This window comes from Crocodylus siamensis, chromosome 1 (genome assembly GCF_052110815.1).
Source record: "Crocodylus siamensis isolate JL-2025a chromosome 1, ASM5211081v1, whole genome shotgun sequence".
In the NCBI taxonomy this organism is placed as follows: domain Eukaryota; kingdom Metazoa; phylum Chordata; order Crocodylia; family Crocodylidae; genus Crocodylus; species Crocodylus siamensis.
This window is the reverse complement of record NC_143395.1, coordinates 256114516-256135809: the sequence shown is the minus strand read 5'-3', so window position 1 is coordinate 256135809 and position 21294 is coordinate 256114516. Positions and strand designations below refer to the sequence as shown.

At 38.7% G+C, this 21294-nt stretch overlaps 1 protein-coding gene across 1 annotated transcript; it reads left to right on the top strand.

Annotated features, from left to right (window-relative positions):
* The first annotated feature begins 1268 nt into the window (after positions 1 to 1268).
* Positions 1269 to 20583, top strand: LCA5L (lebercilin LCA5 like). The gene is made up of 7 exons (XM_090060879.1): positions 1269 to 1666; positions 3851 to 4365; positions 6610 to 6747; positions 8781 to 8874; positions 17228 to 17337; positions 17690 to 17825; positions 18870 to 20583. The coding sequence occupies exons 1-7, from the start codon at positions 1426 to 1428 to the stop codon at positions 19643 to 19645; spliced, it is 2010 nt and encodes a 669-aa protein (XP_089917005.1). The 5' UTR covers positions 1269 to 1425; the 3' UTR covers positions 19646 to 20583.
* Positions 20584 to 21294: the final 711 nt, after the last annotated feature.

Here is a 21294-nt window from a genome sequence, read left to right as displayed (position 1 = left end):
ATCAAATTTAACAGATACAGATTGGACAGTGAAAGGCACATCTCTTATGAAGGCATTACACTAAAGATGTTCAGGTGCTTAAGAAGTGGCTTTTCAAAAGCACTCAAGCGTATTATATACTGTTAAATGATTCCTGGCTGGCAATATGACAGCTTTCATCCTGAAGGGAAATATTTTATATGCTTATTAGAATCTCTGATATAGATTCACTTGTATAATAACACTAACTCTGCATGCAGCCTACTACACAAATACATATGTAAGGCAAAACAGTATTCAGTTATAATTCATTACTTAGTTCATGTTGGGGATCAAGGATGAAAAAAAGGAAGTAAACTGACATGGATGGAGTCCAGATGGAGTTGTATAACATGGATGATGTCGAGGAAATTGGTCAGCTACTGCGTAGCACTCATACACTGAAGGGTGTGCTCATACACCAAGGAGCACTGGCCACGTCCCATCTCTGGGCTCGTTCCTAGCTGCGATCAATTTGCAAAGAACGAGGGAGTGTCTGTCACAAATTTATTGCTCTGCAGGAGGGGTACTCAGTCACAAAGACAAAGAGCTCCCCTGAACTGAGTTTACAGCTTGGTATTTATACATTAAGCATTGTATTGCTACATTGTTGCATGGCATCTAGGTTTTTCCCTCTTGCCGTTTACAAAATTACAAAACACGGTACAGAGCAAGCTTGGGCTACTTGAGACTGGTTTCGTGGTTATACATTACTGTCAGCGAGAAGTACATGTCGCTTACTGTCAGCAAAAGGTGATCTTGAATCTTAGAGGAAAAAGGTCATCCACTTTTTCAAGGGTCTTCTGTTTTTTTATGATTGTATTGTTGTTTTCTCTTGCAATGGAGTGTTAGGAATGCATGTAAAAATGCAGAAATGCCCGTTAAGAGATCAGTTCCTGGATGACATCTACCTAGGCCGTATAAAACATTTATTTAATTGAATTATACTAGTTTCAGTGAACTTTTTGTCAATCCCAGGTCAACATAACTACCTCTTAAATTCTATTAAGCAGTAAACAAACAAGTACACTGATAGTATATTAGCATACAGGGAAACTGCAACTATGGTATTTATTTACATTCATTAAGGGATGTTCATCCACTGAGAACGTACAAGTTCTGAGATAACAGATTATATTTAACATCTTTCTGGGTCGCTAAATCTTTACCTTCTTTCAGATACTGAAACTGGCTATCTTTATTGGATTAAAGAATAAATAATGTACATTAAAGAGGTTAATAAATGCCATGTTTCCCCCCCCCCTCAAGTTTTGTGTATAAGTGATCAACATTTTGATTCTGGTAGGTCAATCCCAATGTCTTCTACTGGCAACACACTGATGAACTCAGGTGACTCTTTGCTCCGTATGTTAGTGCAAGAAGTCCCTAATTCAAGAAGCAGCACTAATGATTGTATTAGGGAGAGCATCAGAACAGGTAGTTCTGGCAGAATTAATGACTATTGCCAATGCAGCAGAGAATATGGAAGTCAGTCAACATTTTCATGCGAGCTATTCTGAGGACTTTTTCTCTGACTGTACAGAATCAGCCAGCAGCAACAGTTCTTTAAAAATGCCAAGAATCAAAGAGAAGAAGCTACAGAAAAAGAAAAAAACCAAATGTGGTCGACAAGGTTATCAAATCAAAGGTAACGAGAAAACTTTTTTTTTTTTACCAATAGCCGAATAATATAAGAGTGGAACTATTTTCATTCAGCAGCAGTTTTTATGGTGATTAGAGCCAGAAAGGAGCTGGTTTTCTTATCTTGGAAAAATTTTTGAGTTTTCAAAAATAGGAGAAGGAGAGAGGGGTTGATACTTCAAGAAAGGCTTTAATTCAGTGGTTAAAACTCCTGCGTGGGTTGTGGAAGACCTGGGTTCAAGTCCTGACTAAAATCATGGACTTGTAACAGCATCTTATGTTCCAGCTGAGAGCCCCAACCATTAAACTCTTTTTGGTTTTGACCAGAAATTCCAGCTTAGGGCTTTATTAATAAACAGGCAGCAAAAACCACATAATACAAAGTTATAAAATGAAAATAATAAATACATTAATAAAACTCAACAGAGAAGCCATGGAATTAAAAGACACAAGCTGGCTTAACTTGATCGTTATTTGCTGCTGAAAATCCATAATTTTCATTTAAATGCATTCTACCTGCTCCAGCAAATAGTTTAATAGGCATGCTTAACTGTATCTATCCCTTATATCCCATGGGGTTTGAGTCACAGAACTTGTCTGCCAATTTTTCTTGCAAATGGCAAGGACATTTTGAATTCTATATAAATTATAAGAATAACCATTTAGTGGGGTGCTGCCTGGAATGCTTTAGAACTGTTAAGAAATTGAACGTATCAATACAAGTGAAGTAAACAGTAAAGCTGTAAACAGACATGGAATTTGTCCTGGAATCTTACAGACATACACATCCACTGTCCTAGACCAAGTCTCTCTGAAAGATAAAAATGTGTTAATGCTTTTTCCCAGGATGTGGCTCTGTGCATCTGTAGGGTCATTCCAGGGACAAGTGTGCTCTTGTTCTCTACCTACTGGCAGAGGAGCAGCAATGCATGTAGGAAGGGCAAGGTATATAAATGATTGAGCCTCATCTGTTCTGATCTGGGTCAGACGATCAGATTTGCCTTTAATACAGTGGTTCTCAATCTTTTTAGATTCAAGGCACTCCTCCATAACTTTTAGGAACAGAGTGGCATCCCCTTTCCAAAACTAATTGATTACAGTGTTTACCCCCTTGCAGAGGCATCAGTCAGTGGGGGCAAGGGACTCAAGGCAAGGAGAGCCTTAGCCTGCCCTTTTTTTGCTTATCTCCTCACATTTCCCATGGCTCCCGTCAAAGGATCTAGGGAATCCAAAGGTGCCCCAGCATCCTGGTTGAGAATCACTGCTCTAATAAGGCATCTGTTTATAGCCTAAGACTTATAAATCCCAGTCTAGTCCAGTTTTACTTTATGAAAGGACAACGAAGCAAGCAGTGGTAATTTAGAATGTCAAGTGATCGAGAATATTTAGCAAATGCAGTATGTGGCAAGCAAAGCTATATAACTAATCTGAATGCTTGATGATTGAAAAAAACACTATATATGTATTTGTAGACTTTTGTTTATCATTTTTTAAAATGGCTTGAAAGTGCTACAATTGGTTAGGTGATTACTAGATGCAGAGTTGTTGAAATAAATATTATTGCCATAACTTTATTTTCTGAGTTTTTGCAGGTACAGTAAATTGACATTTTCTTCCTTTTCTGTCATGCATTGAATTTTCCTAATCAATGGTTTGATCTAGTTTCACTGAAGTTAATGGGAGTCTTTTCAAAAGGGTCAAATCAGACCTATATATACATCTGATTCCCAAATTAAGAGCACATTGATTCCACTGAATGACTGAGAGAGAAACTTAGTTTCAGTTGGCTTTGGAGATGCTTTTGTAAGGACATTGTACCAGTTGATTCATAGAGTGCTTTTGTTTGCCTCAAAAGAAGCTCTTATGTATTCTCTTTGCTAAAATAAAAAACTATGGCTAAATAGAACAAAGATGGTCTAACAGAATAAGTAGATGAGGAAACATTTGGACTTGATATGGACTTGACTTTAGTTGTGGCCAAGTGCAGTCAGGAAAAATCTCTGCTCTGCGGGTATCTGGATGAAATATGTGAATAAAGGAATTGTGGTATGGATTATAGGCAATGTCATATATGCTACATTTAAAAATCTTAGGATAACCAGAATTATTATTATAAGAATAGTAAAGTTACGCCTTATCCACCCTTAAATAATATATGTATCATGATTTATCTGTTTTGATCTGAATGCAGGAAGCAAAAAATTGCCACTTAAGAAGATGCAACACCAGAACACTTCATTCTTAAGCAATCGGAATACCACCGTCTCTCAGAAAAAAGATGTTCTGGCTCAACGCATATTTTCGGCAAGACTTCACAAAATTAAAGAACTGAAAAATGAACTGTCAGATCTCCAGCATAAACTAGAAGCTTCACATATAGAAAATCAGCTTCTGAAACAGCTTCAATACCGGCACTTGAAAGCAATAGGTAAATATGAAAATGCAGAGAATAACTTGCCCAATCTTATAGCAAGACATTATAATGAGGTCAGAAGTCTAAGGGAACTTCTTAGGAAGTCTCAGGAGCAGGAGCGAAAAACATTGAGGAAGCTTAGAAAAGTTGAAGCAGAGCTGTTAAGGACTAAAGATGCTTTGCAAACATTGCATACAATTTCAGAAGACAAGAATCTCGCAGAGAGAGGGGAACTTACTCGCAGATTATCAGTCCTTACAGAAAAAATGGAAGCCAGTGATAAAAAAATACAGGTAATATGCAACATGTATTTATATTTTTAGTACTATGATAGGAAATAATTGCACAAGAATGATGCAAAATTGTTGATCAGTACACATAAAATGAATTTTTAGAGTACAGCATGGAAAAGTAGAAATTCAGCACTCATTTGGATCAGCAATCTCCAAATAATATTAAAAGAATGATCCATTTTTTTAAAGTAAAATCTTGCAAATATATAGTAGTGAGTTAAATTTGGAAGTAAAGATTTCTAGGACTTAAGTCAAGCTGTTGCCCTATTACCTTAAATTATGGTGTGCTACAGTAAATCTATATCCAGTGTAGTCTTCTGTTCACTCTGTACTCCCATTCACTACTGTTATGTGTAGGGCAACTGTTGACCAATGAATTGAACAAGCCAGGAGTCCTAGTTTTAGGACTAGATCTGATTTCATATATGTAATGTTGGTCAAAGCAGTGAATTTAGCATTAGTTTACCCATCTGTTAAAAGAAGGGACAATAATTTACGGAGGCTATGGTAATGAATATCTCTAAAGTGATTTGAAGTTTTTCTACGAAAAGCGTAGTATAAAAATTGATATTATGACATTTGATTAGACAGGATCCCTGTTAGGGTGGAATATGCTTCCAGAAGCAAACAAGGTACAGAGAAGATGCATGAGGAAACAAAAAAAACAAAAAAAAAATTCATAATAAGGATTAGAAAATTGAGAAAAAAGAGTAGTGACCTTAAGAAGACGAAGACAACTTCCTCATAGATTCATAAAAATACATCTTTTTCTTGTTTTTGTGTGGGAGCTCTTCAAAGCCTTACTTCAAAATTAGAACTCCTATTTACCTGCTTTTTATGTCATCTTCTGCATTTCAGTGACCCTTCTCTAGTGGAGATAGCTGTTTATCATTCTTTCATTCTGCAATTCATAGACACAATTCTTGTGGGCCTTGCTATAGACCCATAAAAGTAATGCCTTCCTTGAGTACAAGGGTTAAACCAGTGCTTCTCAGCCTTTTTAGACTCAAGGTACCATTCCTTAACTTACTGGAATTTAGTGGCATCCCACTTAAAGACTAATTTATTTCTTACCTCCTTACACCCTGTATCACCCTTAAAAGGATCTCGTGGGGTGCCAGAGCAGATGGGGCACCCCGATAGCATAACAGGGGATGATGCAGAGTGCTCAGAGCTGGCAGGGGCTGCTCAGTAGAACAGACCCAGGAGCTTGGAGATGGTGGATGCAGTTGTCCCAGAAGAAAGTGGAAGGGAGTGACAGTGATTGCTGGTGTAGAGGCTGGTGACAGGTGCAAATATTGGGGGCAGAACCCTGCTATTCCCTGCTGTTTCTGCCATCTGACCCTTGCTGCTCCCATTTCTACATGAGGAGGGAAAAGCGTCTTCTGTTGCTGTGGCTGCTCTTCCAGGGACTTGAATACTGGAGCTACCATTCCTTGTGGCCCCCTGCCAAATCTGAGAGCATAGGAGGAGCAGGGAAACAAGCTGGGCTGAAAAAGCACTACCTTGCATCTTGCTTTTTTCCCCCCACCCCAGCCCATGATACACTTGGAGCATAGAAGCAATCAGTGCAGGGACTGCCAGGGGGTAAGGGTTGGAGGTTCAGGTAATTGTAATCTGCATTATGGGAAAAAACAAAGTTTGAGATTTCCTGCATGCGTAAAAAGTCGAAATTGTAAAGAATTCAGATTCTATTTGCAGTTTCCTATTTGTAGAGCTCTCAATGAGAGCTAATGGAAGATCTTACTCATTGAAAGACTGGATGATTGAGTGCTTGGATTTTAATATTGACACACTGCATTAAATACTCAATATATTCTCTGGATTCTAAATAATAAAGGACCTGATTGTATTGTTGGCAGTTTTAGTGTAAATAAGTGTAAAAAAAAATTAGTGTAAATAAGGTTACCTTGGTGTAAAAGAAAATCAGGTCTTTAAAAAAGATTAAATTGGAATGAACACATTAGCAATATATTATAAGAAATTATTTTTTCATTCGTGAGTACCAGTGTATTTTGTTTGGTAAAATTAGCTTTGAAATAAGCTTTTGTTCATTTTAAATATAGATTTTGAGAGACAGTATTTGTAGTATTACAAACTTTTAATATTGGATCTTATATACAGTAGAGTATTTATTAAAACTTTAATTTTTCATAATGTTAATAAGCTTGTGTGTTAAATCTGACATGAACTGAAATTTTCATCAACTATATTGAGTACACCTGTGTTCTTAAATGTCTTCAGGGCTTAGAAAAGCAGCTGAAGCTGAAAAACAGCATCTTTAATCAACAAATGGCAGCTGAGAGTAAAAAGAGTATAGCAGCTCGGACAATTACAGAGGCCTTGCAAATGGAAATGACTTGTCTTCACCAAAAACTTAAGGTATTCGGGGGTTGAGATGTGGTTTTTTTTATAGGGTGTTATCTCAAACATTTTTCTCATCTTGTTTATATTTTTACATAAGATAATAATGGGACAAATGTTGCACTTTTTAAAGTTTGTATACTGCCAATAAGTCAAAATGTAAAACAAGTTAAATTGTCATTAGATCAACATGTCAAAATCTTTATTAGACCAATAACTGGAAGAAATATCATATTTTTCGCATGTACAACATGCCCTCAAGTATGATGCACATCGTTTTGAAAGGCAGAATGAAGGGGGAAAAATATATCTTTGCTTGTAGTAAGTAACTGAGTAGCCATAGATAGGAAGCCAAGACTACTAAGTATTCTGCCCTGTGGATGGAATACAGATTTTCACTTTTGCCTGGTAAGAAGAAACTGTTCCTGTCATATATCTTGCATATAATGGATACTCTGATTTACAGCATATGCTTTTTGAAAAAAAATGTATGCAATGTATGTGAGAAAATATGGTATCATTGATCTAGTAACATTGCATCAAATAACAATATCTATCTGTTACTTTTTTATTAATCTACACCAACATATAATGTCTGATTCTTTTGTTAGATTCCTGTGTAGGAAATTTCTCCAATCAAAATTGGCTTCAAGTTTGCAGTTTGTAAAGATAAGCTTGGACAAGTAGGCCAATAGAAATGTTTCTAGGGTTTTATGTATTTTAGCTAAAACAGTTTTTTGTTTTTGACAAATTATGCCTTCCCTGTCAGTTTGCTGTTATATTTAGTAAAAATAATGAAACAAGTTAATCCGTTATCTGTTAATAAACAGCATCAATTGGGAAAAGTATATAATACTTACATCATTACTGTATTATCATGCATACAGCATGTCTTGGAATATAATACATAACTCGTTACGAAAGACAGGATGAAGAAAAAAGGTCTTTCCTTGTAGTAAGTAATGGAGTAGAAGCAGCTGGGGCATGAATGCTGTGTGCCCCCAGAGGCTGGGGGGGCACAGTGACTGCCTGCAGGCAGCTACAGCAGTGTCGGGGGGGGGGGGAAGAGGGTGGCAAGCACTGACCAGTGGTTAGCAACCACCTGCAGATGCCACCAGCAGGGGGTGCACCACTGAGGGTTTAGCGGGTACACCACCAAACTCAGAGGGTACACATGCACCCCCTATGAGTCGCCAGTAAGCTGGGGAGCCAAGCCTGCTCATTGTTCTGCTTCTTGCATATTGCTGCAGATCTTACTTTCAGGTTTATCCATTATACAGGAGTACCTGCTGTTACTATATTTCTTGCATATAATGCACATTCCAATTTCCAGCATCTGACTTTTGTGGAAAAAAGTGTGTTGTGTGCAAAAAAAATATGGTACCAACCTAATTTGCTTCTTATAGTATAGCTATGACTTGTCTTTACCTAAATATGTAGTAATAAATCCACTCATCCAGTTGCAACCACATTCCTAGGAAGGATCAAGATTCTGCAAGGATACTATTGTAGGGATCCTCCTAAATCATTCTGTTAAGACTGGTTTTATAGACTCAATCTGTGAGGCTGCCTTAGTCATGGCATATGCCTGCTTGTCAGAGGTCAAGATTATCTTTACAGAGACATTTAACTCCCATTGATTTTAACAGAAATCAGGTACCTAAATATCTTTAAGGTTGTAGGTCTTAGACACAGAATATTGCACCTGTATTTTACTTGCATATTCCTGTTATTCAAAATGTCCAGGCAAAGTGGGTACAAAAATAGTGAAATTTGTCTCGTGTATTTGATGTGTATTAATGTGTTTCAGTAGGAAAAGAAGAGCTTTGAAACATACTGTGCGTCAGGACAAAATGTATTTGTAGAGTGGTGCTTGAAAGAAAGCTTTTACAAGGCATCTTCCTACAGTATGTCTGTCTTGTACCAAAGCCAATTGTTCTTTACTTTCATGAATAATACGTTAATTAATTATTTTAAATGAGGAAGTGAAGTTGTTAAAAAAGAAATCATTAATGTATGTTAGGAGTTTGACAGTATGGATCTTTTTTTAGGAAAGGGAACGAGAGCTTGGTATAAGAAATATCTACACAAATCAGATGTTCAAAAGTATACAGGACAAAGCTGATCCAGTCCCTCATAAAAAAGGTATTTTCTTTTCTTTTCATTTTTGTTTTATTTTAAGGTGGTACTCATGTGGCTTTATCACTGGAAGTGAGAGAAATTTTCTGAAATAGAGTTATCAATTGCACCTCCAGGCAACCCCCACTTAACACGGTTTCAGTTAGCGCTATTTCATTATAGCACTCATTTAAAATTGATACCTGATTTCACTGAGCACTCCGCCAGCTTCGCTATAGCACTCAGTGGAATCAGCGAGTTTTGGCTAGAAGGCGGGGAGAAGCAGCGGTGACAGTGGCACCAAGTGCAGTGAGTGGAGGGGCAGGTGTGAGTGTGTGTTTGGGGAGGAGGAGCCAGGCACGGCTGGTGAATACAGACTGGTGGGGCAGTGGAGCATCCCATGGGGAGCTGTTTTGCAGCCGGCTGGGAGCGGGGTGGGGTTTAGTTGACTGGGCACATAGCAGGGATGCTGCAAACCCCTCTGCTCCTCGCTGGTTGCAAACATCCGCCATGCTCCTGTGGATTGCTCCACCACCTGAGTTCACCAGCTAAAGCAGCGGAGATGATGAGGAGTGTGGGGCCTACACTGGTGCCCGGGGCCTGCACCCAGGCTGGGGCAGCAGGAGTGTGGGACCCAGGGCCAGGGCCAGAAGGGGCCTATACCCTGAGTGGGGTAGGAGTGCCGGTGTCCAGTCTGGCACGTGGGGCCAGCAGGCGGACAGGCAGGTGGGTGGGTGAGGAGAGGTAGTGGCGGTGAGTGGGGCGGACAGGCATCAGTGCAGGGCCTACATTGGTGCCCGGGACCAGGGCCAGCGGGTCAGCAGGAATGCAGGCCTTGGCTGGCACATAGGACTGGGGCAGCCAGCAGGCTTGCGGGGAGAAGCGGCAGTAACTAGTTGCCTATATTTACGTTCATTCCTATGGGCAAATGGATTTCACTTAGTGTGGTTTTGCTTAGCGCTTGTGTTTTCTAGAACCAATTAAGAGCGCTAAGCAGGGGTTGTCTGTATATGTAAGCAAAATAGGTTATTGTACACACAGCTTGGACAACCAACTGCTTTTTTCTCTGTTCATATATTTTATGGATGCAACTAAGAAAACCTTTTTAATTTTTAACCCAGCTTACGCACTTTCAGCCAAATTTTACACTTATTTAATGACCTTTACATTTATTTAGTGCTTGTATAGTGTATAATTTTATGTCTGTTAATGCTTTTACAGAAGGTTTAGAAATAAAGTATAAAGACAGTGAGTCCTAAGTATTGTTGTTGCCTTAAATCTGTGATCTGTTTATCAGCAATGAAACAGCAGGACACACAATTTCAGCTTTTATACAATAGAGTCAGCTTGAGGTGTGCCCTTTAGCATCTTGGTAATTAAAAGTATATCAGGATTTTATTTGTGGGACCTATGAAATATTATGAATTTATCTGCAAAAATATTTTAGGCTGAAATTTAGCATTTAATCTCTTAAGTAGAAAAATTGATCGTCACATTCTTAAAACGCTTAAAAATAATACAAACCCTATTTCTGACAGTCTGTATATAACTTAAATAACTGAAATGTTAACAGGATAAAAATATCATTTCTTCCTGAAATTTATACATTCACAGTTCTAGAAAATCAAACATCTATGATTCAGATTCCCACCAATTGTAATGAGTTTTCTGTTGAGGAGAAACAGGTGGAACTAATATCATCCAGAAAAATTAAATGGGAATTCCTTCCAACCATGATGTTACTTCTGGTCTTTGTCTCCACTTCAGCTAGCTTCTTACAGTAGCTTTTTTTTTCTTTCTATTGTTAAGTTGCTTCAACCAGCTAGTACTAAGAATATTCAGCTTTACCTGTTTCCTTTTGGTGTTGACATCCTATAAGAACATGGTAAACCTGCTCCTTTCTACCCTTGGAAAATCCCGGTTACATTCTCACTGATATTAAAATAAGCATTGAAGGTGGTTCTCCAAGTCTTTCCCATGTCATCAAAGACAGAATCTTTCAAGACTGTCAGTATTGTTACTCTGCCAAAAGGAAATACTAAATGACAGTGCGGTAAGAAAGGCAGCATAGGAACACGTGCAGAAACATACCTAAACATCCAAAAGTAATTAATGAAGATTATTGCAGAAGTAATCTGTCTGGTTCTTCATTATACTATCTGGAAAAATCCAAGTAGTATTTTAAATCTTATTATGGGGAAAAATATTCCCGTCAGAGAATCATTTTCTTGGCATAATTCCATGAGCTGTCTTCCATTGCATGAACTAATTTAATGCATCTCAGTGGTGTCACCTAGTCGGGGACTGTCTGTCTCTAGATGTACATTCATGACAGAGGAAATCATATTATAAGATTTTACTAAAATGATCCTGTAGGTTCTAAATTTATCTGTCTTCTTCATTGCAGTATTTTTCCTTGAGTGTGGCTTTTTGTCCAGTATCACTCTCGATTATAGCAACTCATTCTTTTCCTCTGCCTGGGGTGTCTGAAATTGTTGGATGAAACCTGAAAAACAATAAGATAAATATATTCTCCTGATCACCTGTGTTCATTCATCATGAAAGTGTTAGTACTAAAATTTTCTCTGTCCAGCTTGCAGCATCATACATGGATTCCAGAATCCTGTACAGAATGTACAGTCAAGCTGAAGCTGCAGGTTCTTCAAGATACTAGATTTTTGTAGGGGCAAGGTTTCCCTGGTACATGCCACACAATTCACATGAGAACTACTCTTCTAATCAAGAATCTGAGATTGAGATTGACACACAAACTAAGGGGAAAAATATTGCCAAAATTATAGATGCATTTTACAGGATGAGATTTCTCAGCCTTATGTTTACCCCCCAAATCTGAAGGGCTCATTGGGTTATGGAGGCTCATAAATGGTAGTCCATAACAAACTGCTAGTTTTGGTAGGGGATGCTACATCTCTAGCACGAGAAAATTTAAATAAATTCAAATAGTGTTTTTATAAGCTGTTTTCCTAAGCCCTGTAGACTGTGTCTAAATTTCAGCTATGTATAAATCATTATGTAGAGGCAAAGATGTATCTGTAATTTTTTTTTATTGGATTGACATTGAAGAGATTGATGTCATATCTCGACTTCAAAAAAGCCTTCAATCTGGTATCCCTTGATCACCTTTTGGTGAAAAGGGCCAGTTGCAGCCTTGGGACTACCACGATCTGCTGGCTGGGAAATTGGCTCTGTGGTAGGATCCAGGGGGTGTTAATTGACAGAAGTCAATAGTCATGGTGCCCTGTGACCAGTGGGGTCCCCCTAGGCTCTGGCCTTGGACCTTATTGTTCAACATCTTCATTAATGATGTGGACAATGGAGTCAGGAGTGGACTGGCCAAGTTTGCCGATGGCATCAAACTTTGGGGCAAAGCATCCACACCAGAAGACAGGCAGGCGATCCAGGTTGACCTGGGCAGGCTTAGCAAATGGGTGGAAGAGAACCTGATGGTGTTTAACAGTGAAAAATGCAAGGTTCTCCACCTTAAGAGGAAAAACCTGCAGCATCCTTATAGGCTCGGCAGTGCTACACTAGCTAGCACTACGGAAGAAAGAGACTTGGGGGTTGTCATTGACCACAAGATGAACATAAGCCTGCAATGTGATGCTGCGGCTAGTAAAGCGACCAAAACGCTGGCTTGCATCCATAGATGCTTCTCAAGCAAATCCCGGGACGTCAATTCTCCCCTTGTACTCGGCCTTGGTGAGGCCGCAGCTGGAGTACTGTGTCCAGTTTTGGTTCCCACAATTCAAAAAGGATGTGGAGAAGCTTGAGAGAGTCCAGAGAAGAGCCACGTGCATGATCAGAGGTCAGGAAAACAGACCTTATCATGACAGGCTGAGAGCCCTGGGGCTCTTTAGCTTGGAAAAGCACAGGCTGAGGGGTGATCTGATGGCTGCCTATAAGTTTTATCAGGGGTGACCACCAGTATCTGGGGGAATGTTGTTCACCGGAGCGCCCCAAGGGATGACAAGGTCGAATGGTTATAAACTACTGCAAGACTGTTTCAGGCTGGACATAAGGAAGAATATCTTTACTGTCTGAGCCCCCAAGGTCTGGAATAGCCTGCCATCGGAGGTGGTTCAAGCACCTACATTGAACACCTTCAAGAGCAAATTGGATGCTTATCTTGGTGGGATCCTATGACCTCAGCTAACTTCCTGCCCTTTGGGTGGGGGGGCTGGACTCAATCTTCCAAGGTCCATTCCAGCCCTAATGTCTGTAAAATGTGTGAAACATATAGCTGGGGGAGTTTAGCCAAGTTCCTTTTTGCAGATCTGAAGATCAGTTTGGGCTCAAAAGCTTGTCTAGCCTCTCTCCCAAATAACTACGCAGGTGGTCCAATAAAAGACACCACAAAAAAGCTTGCCTTTTGTACATTTTCTGGATCTTCATGGCTACAGCAATATTCCAACCCCACTAAATCATTATGACCCTCTCAGAACTGAAACTTATACCGCTTGCCCTTTGAAGAAATAGGTATTGGACATCATCTATGTAAACAATGTTTAGGAGCGAGCCTTATATTCAGTGTCAGCTTGTCTGAGAAGAAAGAGACTCTGTGTCGTGGTTCTCCAGAAGAACACTTGCTTGGGATTCCCCAACCTTACACAATGCTCCTTGAAGCCAGCCTCAGTGTAGCCTCTGGAAAGTGTGAGCCCTGGCTCTTTGATACTTGACCTCCTACACCTCACCTCAGAAAGCTACCTTTTGGCTTAGTTCCTAGAGACAAATTTTACCTCTCGAAGGAACAGAGTAGACTCTGTCGAATGCAGAGACAGTCATCTTTTTAAAACAAAAACTTCTATTGGATTACAGCAAGCAGAGTCCTTTGGCCCCAAAGCTTGAACAGTTTGTCCTGAAAACAGTCCTAGCTGTTCTCAAGCTTGTCAGGCTACTCTCCTCCGGTCTCTGAGCATCTCCCTTTTCTGGACCTTCTCCCAGGCATACTGCCTTAAGTGCCTCCCTGGCACCAGAAACAGTAGTGAATCTCTTCAGGTGCTTTTGAGGGTCCACTTGGAGCATCAGCATAGGCCTATTAGCTCTTTGTTGCTTGATGGAGCATTGTCCACTACTAAATCACTTTGGATCCAGAGCTGGGGTGATCTGCCTAACATAATTAACTTCTTTTTCCCTAGTATGCAAGCTAATCAGGGAAACAGATGAATGCAAAATTATTATAACATGAATACATATACAGAGTTTGCCTGATATTACAGTAAAATACACAGAGATAACAATGAAATCACATTCTGTCACAGTATGTTTTGCTGCTCTTTGATTAGTCAGCATAAGCAAATTCAAACAGACAACCAGAGATTGTAATGATCTCATTATTACAGAACCCCTCTCTCCGTTCTAATAAGAGTTCCCTCGATTCTAAAGAATATTTCTATCACATAGATGTTCAGATAAACATTAGAGATATTTTCCCCTTAGATAATAAACTTACTTTTGAAAAGTAGCATTCCCTTTTTTTGAAAAGACAAGAGTGCACCAAATAGTAAATGTAAACTGTTCCCAAGAATCCTGAGATTCCCCTGGAACAAAATAGGAACATTTCCTAGAAGTTGCATTTAATATAAGCTAGTGGGGAGTGTTGCTATCCGTATTGGCTATGGTGTGGAAAGAGCAGATTCCTAAACTTATTAAACCTCTTGCATAACCCTGAGGCCCCTGGCACATCTTAGACTTAAGACATGATTTACCCATTAATCATGTCTATAATAGTAACCTGGCCACATACTATGCAGTTAACAGTATGATATACCAAGGAATAAACTACACAGATTACTATGAGAACATGTAATAACTTTGTGGCTGATTCCCATCATGTCTTAAATTGAAGGTGTTGCCAACACCGATGAGATGACTGGCACGCCCAGCCTCAGGAGTACACCAGAGCCCTTCAAGGCTCTGGTATGGTCCTGAGGTTGGGAGCGCCAGTCAACTGATTGGTGCTTCCATGGCTGGGCGTGTACAAATACCCTTCCAAGCTCTGGAACACTGCTGTAGCTGGGAGTGCTGACCTGCTGATGGACATACCAGGCATGGCTTACTACTTACTAGCACACAGGGAAAGCCTAGGATCATGATCCCAGGCTCCCCCAGCACTGGCAGTAGGGTGCAACTGGGATCTGATCCCCAGTCCCATGACTGCACCTCTTGTCATGCACATGTGGCATGGCAGGAGCAATTGTGTTGGGATCCCATTGTGCCTTTAACTGAATGTCTGTCAGTGTCCTGAATTACAGATTTTCTCCTGGGTTAAGGTAAGGGTTTTCTTGGTTTTGTTTTTTAAGAAGACTTTTCCTAAAATACTGGCAGAACATTACTGCTCCAAAGTTATAGAAAACAAAATGGCACGCCAGAAGGAAAACTGTTGCCCTGGTCATTCACATGATTGTACTTAAAGGCATAAATTTATTTCCCCACTCAGAATGGGGCAATTTTATTGTGTGTTTTCAAATTTTAGTTGCACCACAATAATAAACATTTGTTCTTTTTAAGTTTTACTCCCTCTTTTTTTTGCTGTTGCATTTGTTCTACAGTGTGCAGTTTAAGTTCTTACTGTCCTAAAATAAAAATAAGATCTCACCGGGGGGGGGGGGGGGGGGGGGGCTTGTGATTTGTCACCATGTGCATGAAAATTCCAGTATTTTGTTTGATAAGCCTAAGAACTGAATTAAAATTATATTTTCTCTGTTAGACTTTCTTCCACGCTTGCTTCTTACCGAAGGAAAAGTTTAAATCACATAGTACAATTTGGATACATAACTCCCCCTAGTTCTGAAACTTGGAAATGCTCAAGGGATTTCTAGTGGAAATGCTTCTAAACTAACTAGGCAGCATTCATCACAGGTTCAAAAAGCAAAGGAAATCACAGATATTCATTAGATTGCTTAAGTAACCAAAAAAAAGTTATCTATTAACATAATTCCCAACAGCTACAAAAGAACAGTTCAAGGAAGAATAACACCACCAGGAAACCATGCTGTCCAGCTTCTAAGCCCCTGATGTTCACATGCCTTAGACTACGACAGGCACTCCATATATCTTCGCCTGTACTCCTGCACTGTACATCTGTATGGGCACCACTTCCCCAACCATTGCTGTGCTGAGTGTAATCCCTGCCCCCCCACTACAAGGCACACCCACAGGGGTATTCCCTGCACCCACTGCTGCATCACCTGGATGCAGTTCTAGACTCACCCTCTGCTTCCCCCACTTTTACTCTACCTTGCCCTCTAAAGCCAAGGCAGGAAGAAGCAGTCAGAAGAGGGAGTCTAGAAACTGCTTTGGCTGCAATAGCAGCTAATAGGGAGAACAGTGACTGAGCAAGAGCCTGGAGGCCACCCATTAATCCCTCACGGGCTTCATGCAGTTCACAGGCCACCAATTGGACAGCCCTGGTGTCAAATGGAGTGCAATAGATGTAAATTTACTTGTGACATACATCATCGCATTCCTACCTTATTCAGTTCATTCATGAGTATTAGAAATTCTCTAATCATGAATATGAAAGGAAAAAACATATTAAAGAAATGAAGTCCACATAGCAACACTTCCTTTTGCTGTATTTTTTTACATCCCTCCATTGTATACTCTTCAAATAGTGTAAGTACCCAAGCTCCACATTAAGCCCTAAATCTTGCCTTCAAATACTAACCTAAGTGCTTAACTGCTTAAAACATGCGTATCAGTAGTCACTCACAGCACATAAAGTTACGTGCATGTATAAGGTCTTGTAAGAGTCAGGCCTTCACTTTCAGTTTCCAGTTTAGAATCTTGAGAAATAAGGACTTGGTCCATTAAAGCCAGTGTACTCAACCAGAATGTTAACCGTAACTCATTATGAGCGTAATTGGCCATGTGTTTTGGAGGCACTTACCAATTGTTTCCATGTGTTCTACTTAAGCACCGTGGCATTGGCCCATTATTTTTTTGTTTATTTTCCAGCTTTATCACTGTATCAACCATCATGAAATTCAGCTGCTGTTTATACCGTTTCTGATTAAAATAATGGAAGTAGGGTCCTGCTCATCTAGTTCCAGAAACAAAATTATGATTTTCTGTTATGACATATAATTTCCAAAGGCCCCAACTGTGATGTTGTAAATGGAGGACTGTGATATCAGAAGACTAACATACTTTAACATTTTTGTCTGTGTGGATTTTGATAAAAATCAAGTCACACATTTATCTGCCTTCTAGTTCTTTTTAAATTGCCTTATGTAAATAAATTTAGTCAGTGATGTTTACACTGCAGTACTACTATCAGATTTTTAGATAACCTCTTTTCAAATATAGTTTTAGAAATAGTTGAGTTTCTCCCCAGTTAGTATGTCCTTATTTTCTACAGGTCTTATTTTAAACAAATCAGTGCAAGTTGATAAGCAGAGTTTTAAGTCATTACAGCAGCTGGATCATCAAAAGCAGGAAAGAGAAAAGATTGCAGTTCTATTAACTGAGGTACGAAAGATTTGGATCCAGTTTCCTTAATATTTCAAATATTTGCTCCAAAATCATATTTTATTCCATAAGCTATCTACCTGAATATCCTTATTTTGTCATTTTGTTCTTCAGAAGTAGTTATGTGCCTTGATCTTTAATTAAAACTGTATTAATATTTTAAATGTTTAAGGGCACATCATTAGTACAACTATGCCACAGGAAAAATAAGTCATGTGATAATGGTAAACAGAATAAACGATTCCAAACACAATCCTTTCTATTCAGAAAAAAATAATTTCATTGTTCATTAACTTCATTTAAAGGAGTACAAGGGTATGTGTTTGCTTTCATCTTATCTTGTGATTTGTAGGAGAAAATGACAACAGAAAACACAAGTCAAAATGGAAGGGCCCATGAAGCACACAAAGATGCAGCACATAAGAAAGAAGAAACTGGACTAACCAAGAAACTACTAAAGCCAGAAACTTCTAATAGAACATTCAGAGGTACATTCAATACTTTTTAAAGACCTCATTTGATTTTATCTAAACAGAATAAATACAATACTATATAGTGGTATCATAGGCTTTAGCTTGCATCCAACCTGAAATAAAGACATTTAATAATAATATGTAATACTAAAAGCCATTGAAATCGACTTTAGAGATGCTGCTGCACTTGTGTAGCAAGTGGAGCTGGGCACCTCTTGTACTTTTGTTCTTCTAACAGCACTCTCAGTGACGTTCATAGAAACCAGGCATCTTGTCTGAGCGTGGCCTACAACAGCTTGGTTGACAACTGACTTTCATTCGTCAGTAATACTGCTGATCCCCATCATGTGGTCGGCAGAGGGACAATTTCAGATGTGGGCTGAGAGACTAACAATGTATACCTACTACAGGAATAGTGTCTAGTGGCTGGTCTAGGTCTGCCTTCTTTCCCCTTCTACCTTCTGTCTCAGTAAAATCTGAGGTCATCAGGGCCTTACTGCTCTTCAGACTTGTTTTTTGTCCACCATATTGTAAAGGTGTAACAAAGCTATCTGATCTTCTGCCAGTGCTTTTAATTCCTTTGGGCCCCTAGGTGCTTATCTAATATCAGTTGTTTGCTTGAGTAGTGAACCTGCTAGACACATGGACACACCCTGCGATGGGACTTATCTCTGAACCAAAAGGCTGCTGTTTTCTCTCTTGCTGTAATCAGTATGACATCTTCCCTCCAGTAAGAGAGGAAAAGGAGTTCTCTGAATGAGGAACAGCCTTCATATACCTATTTGGCCATGAGTGCTACATCATCATGAAAAAATGGTTTGTCTGTTAGCTTTAGTCAATTAAATTGTTTTTCTCAAAGTTCATATGAACAGGCATTCTGCCATATACTTCAGTGAATGAACCTGGGAGAGAATAACCTTGTGTAAAACAGGACTGATAATATGTACATAAATGTGTCTTAACGTTGCCTAATGCTCCTAATAAAGCATTAAAATTATTATTAGAAAAAACAATGATTAAAAAGTAAGACTGTTCTTAAATAAAATTATTTCATTGCAGTATTTTTGAGGGAAGAAACACAGCTGATGGAAGAAAAAATACATTTTGAGTGCACAGAAAGAGCAAAGAAAAAAAAAGTGCAAGAAAGGAAAGCTGACTTCCTGAAAGAACTAGAAAAACTGCTAAATGATGAACAAACTCCATCTACAGATGATGCCCCAAGAAGGGAGAGTAATCAGGAAAAAGATGCAGTGGATGAGAATGAAAAAGAAGAAAGGAAAAAAAGTAACCAGTTAAGTGACAACACAGGAGCAAATAATAAAACTGTAACTCCAACTCAAAGGAACAGAACACCCACTAGATTGAAAAAACAGTATACTTTTACAGAAGTCATTGAAAACTTGCATCAGGGAATTCCAGCCTCAGGTCCAATATCCAACACAGGCAGCTTTCGCAACAAGCCAGGTCGACACCAGTGTGAAACAGCATCAAAGGCAAAAACTTCATTTGGTGCATATGAACCATCATTTGGTAAATTTATCAAAGCAAGGCAGAAGGCCAGTCCAGTTGAAGATGGAGATTACACTCATAGGACATTAATAGAAAGAAAAAACACTCTTATGAAAGAGCTTTTTGGACCGGGCAGTGTTTTAAAAGACAACCATTCAAACCTTAACACGAGACAGCTTGAAAAAGAGAAAAGTATGGAAAGTCAAAGGATACAAAATGACCAGAGATGTACAATTTCAAATAATCCTGGTTTGCAGTGTGGAGATTTTAAAACATCGCCAATAAAGTCTATACAAACAATTTCATCCTCAGAAGATGCAAAATAGCTATTTAATGCAATGTTCAATTAGTGTAGCCAGTTTTTTAAATCTTCTTGCAGTATGTTCCACATTTATTGAAAAGCAGTTTTTTTTTACCTTCTAAGATCTCACTTAAATGTTATTCAGAGTAAATTTTACATCAGTGATCTTATTCAGCAGATATGATAAAACCATGAAAATGAAGTTCTCCATCACAGAAGAGTATTTTTCTATAGAAGATGCATCAGGGTGCTTACAATCCGATTGGTCAATAGGTTGAGCACTCTTGGGCATATTAGGATACTTAATTTAGAACACTTGATGATTTTGGCTCCTGTGAGAGGTTAACAAAGTTAAGCCTTGTTGTGGTAGAAAGTCTTCAGATCTGCAGTTCAGTTTTTCTGATTGTTCATTACAGAGCCTTTGGGACAAAATGCAAGCTTTTAATGTGGATTTTCAAGTGGGATCTTTGTCAGCTGGTTAGGCTGAACAATCTGCTTTTATAGCTATTACTAGGCTATTACTGTTAACACCTGAAAAAGAGTCCCAAAGTAGTTTCAAAATTCAAATATAATAAAAGACGTGATGTTATTGTGTGTTTTCACCAGATTCATGAACCTCAGAGCCAAAAAATGAAGCTTCAGCTGATCAAAGCAAATTCCATGATAACTACCCTAAATGACTGACATCAACTAGTTAATTTTCAAGTTTTTTGTTAATTGAAAGCACTTACTTATTTTGGCAAGGTTGGGGGAATGCAGCCTTCAAAGAGTATTAAAAATGCTGTTTAGTGTGGGGGAGGTGTTTTTAATCTATACAATGGATTTTTTGTTTTATTTTCTGCTTTAAAATAATACAGGAAACATCAAATATTTGCTAATGAGTAAGATATTTTAGACACGTAGTAAGTGACAGACAGACAAAAAAACTGTTTTGCATGCATTTGTATTTGGTTTTCGGAGGAGCAAGGACATTGATAAACCACCAAAATCTAAGTTCTTAATTATCCTATAACATGTTCTTATTATTTAAAACAAGACACTCTTAAATTTGACCATTTGCAGCATGTTCCTCTGAGAAAGATTCATAGTTTTTTTATTAAACATAAAATACTATGATTAAACAACGCAATGGCATGATTTTAAAGATGATTTAGTATAATCAAAAATGTACTGGGGAAGGAATAGCTGCGATTTCAATATTCCTCCTATGTAAGGGTATACACACCCATATTTAAAAGTTTTACTAGAACAAAATAGAAACCAAGTTTTGCTTACAGTTCTCAAAGGGCCGAAGCTTGCTTGCCCTCAATCCACCCAAACAGCCTGATTAAAGAAGTCTAGTAGCTCAGTAGGTAGAAAAATCAGAAGCTTCAGTAAGTATGGCTGCAGCTCTCATCTATTTTGGCTATATTTAACTGACCAAATCCATCAGTGTAGTCATAAAAATAGTCACAGGAAAGCTGCATCTGGTCAAGCTGACAAGATCAAAAGAGATGACGGGTATCCATACCAGCTGAAGCTTTTGCTATGAAAAACAATGCTGCCTCTTTGGGTCTTGCTGCTGTTGCATTCCTGTGCAACACAAGCAAACTGAAGTATCATAAGAGGAATCTTATGACTCAAAATATCAATATTACAATTAAAAGTCTTTTGTTTAAAATGCATCAAAATCTG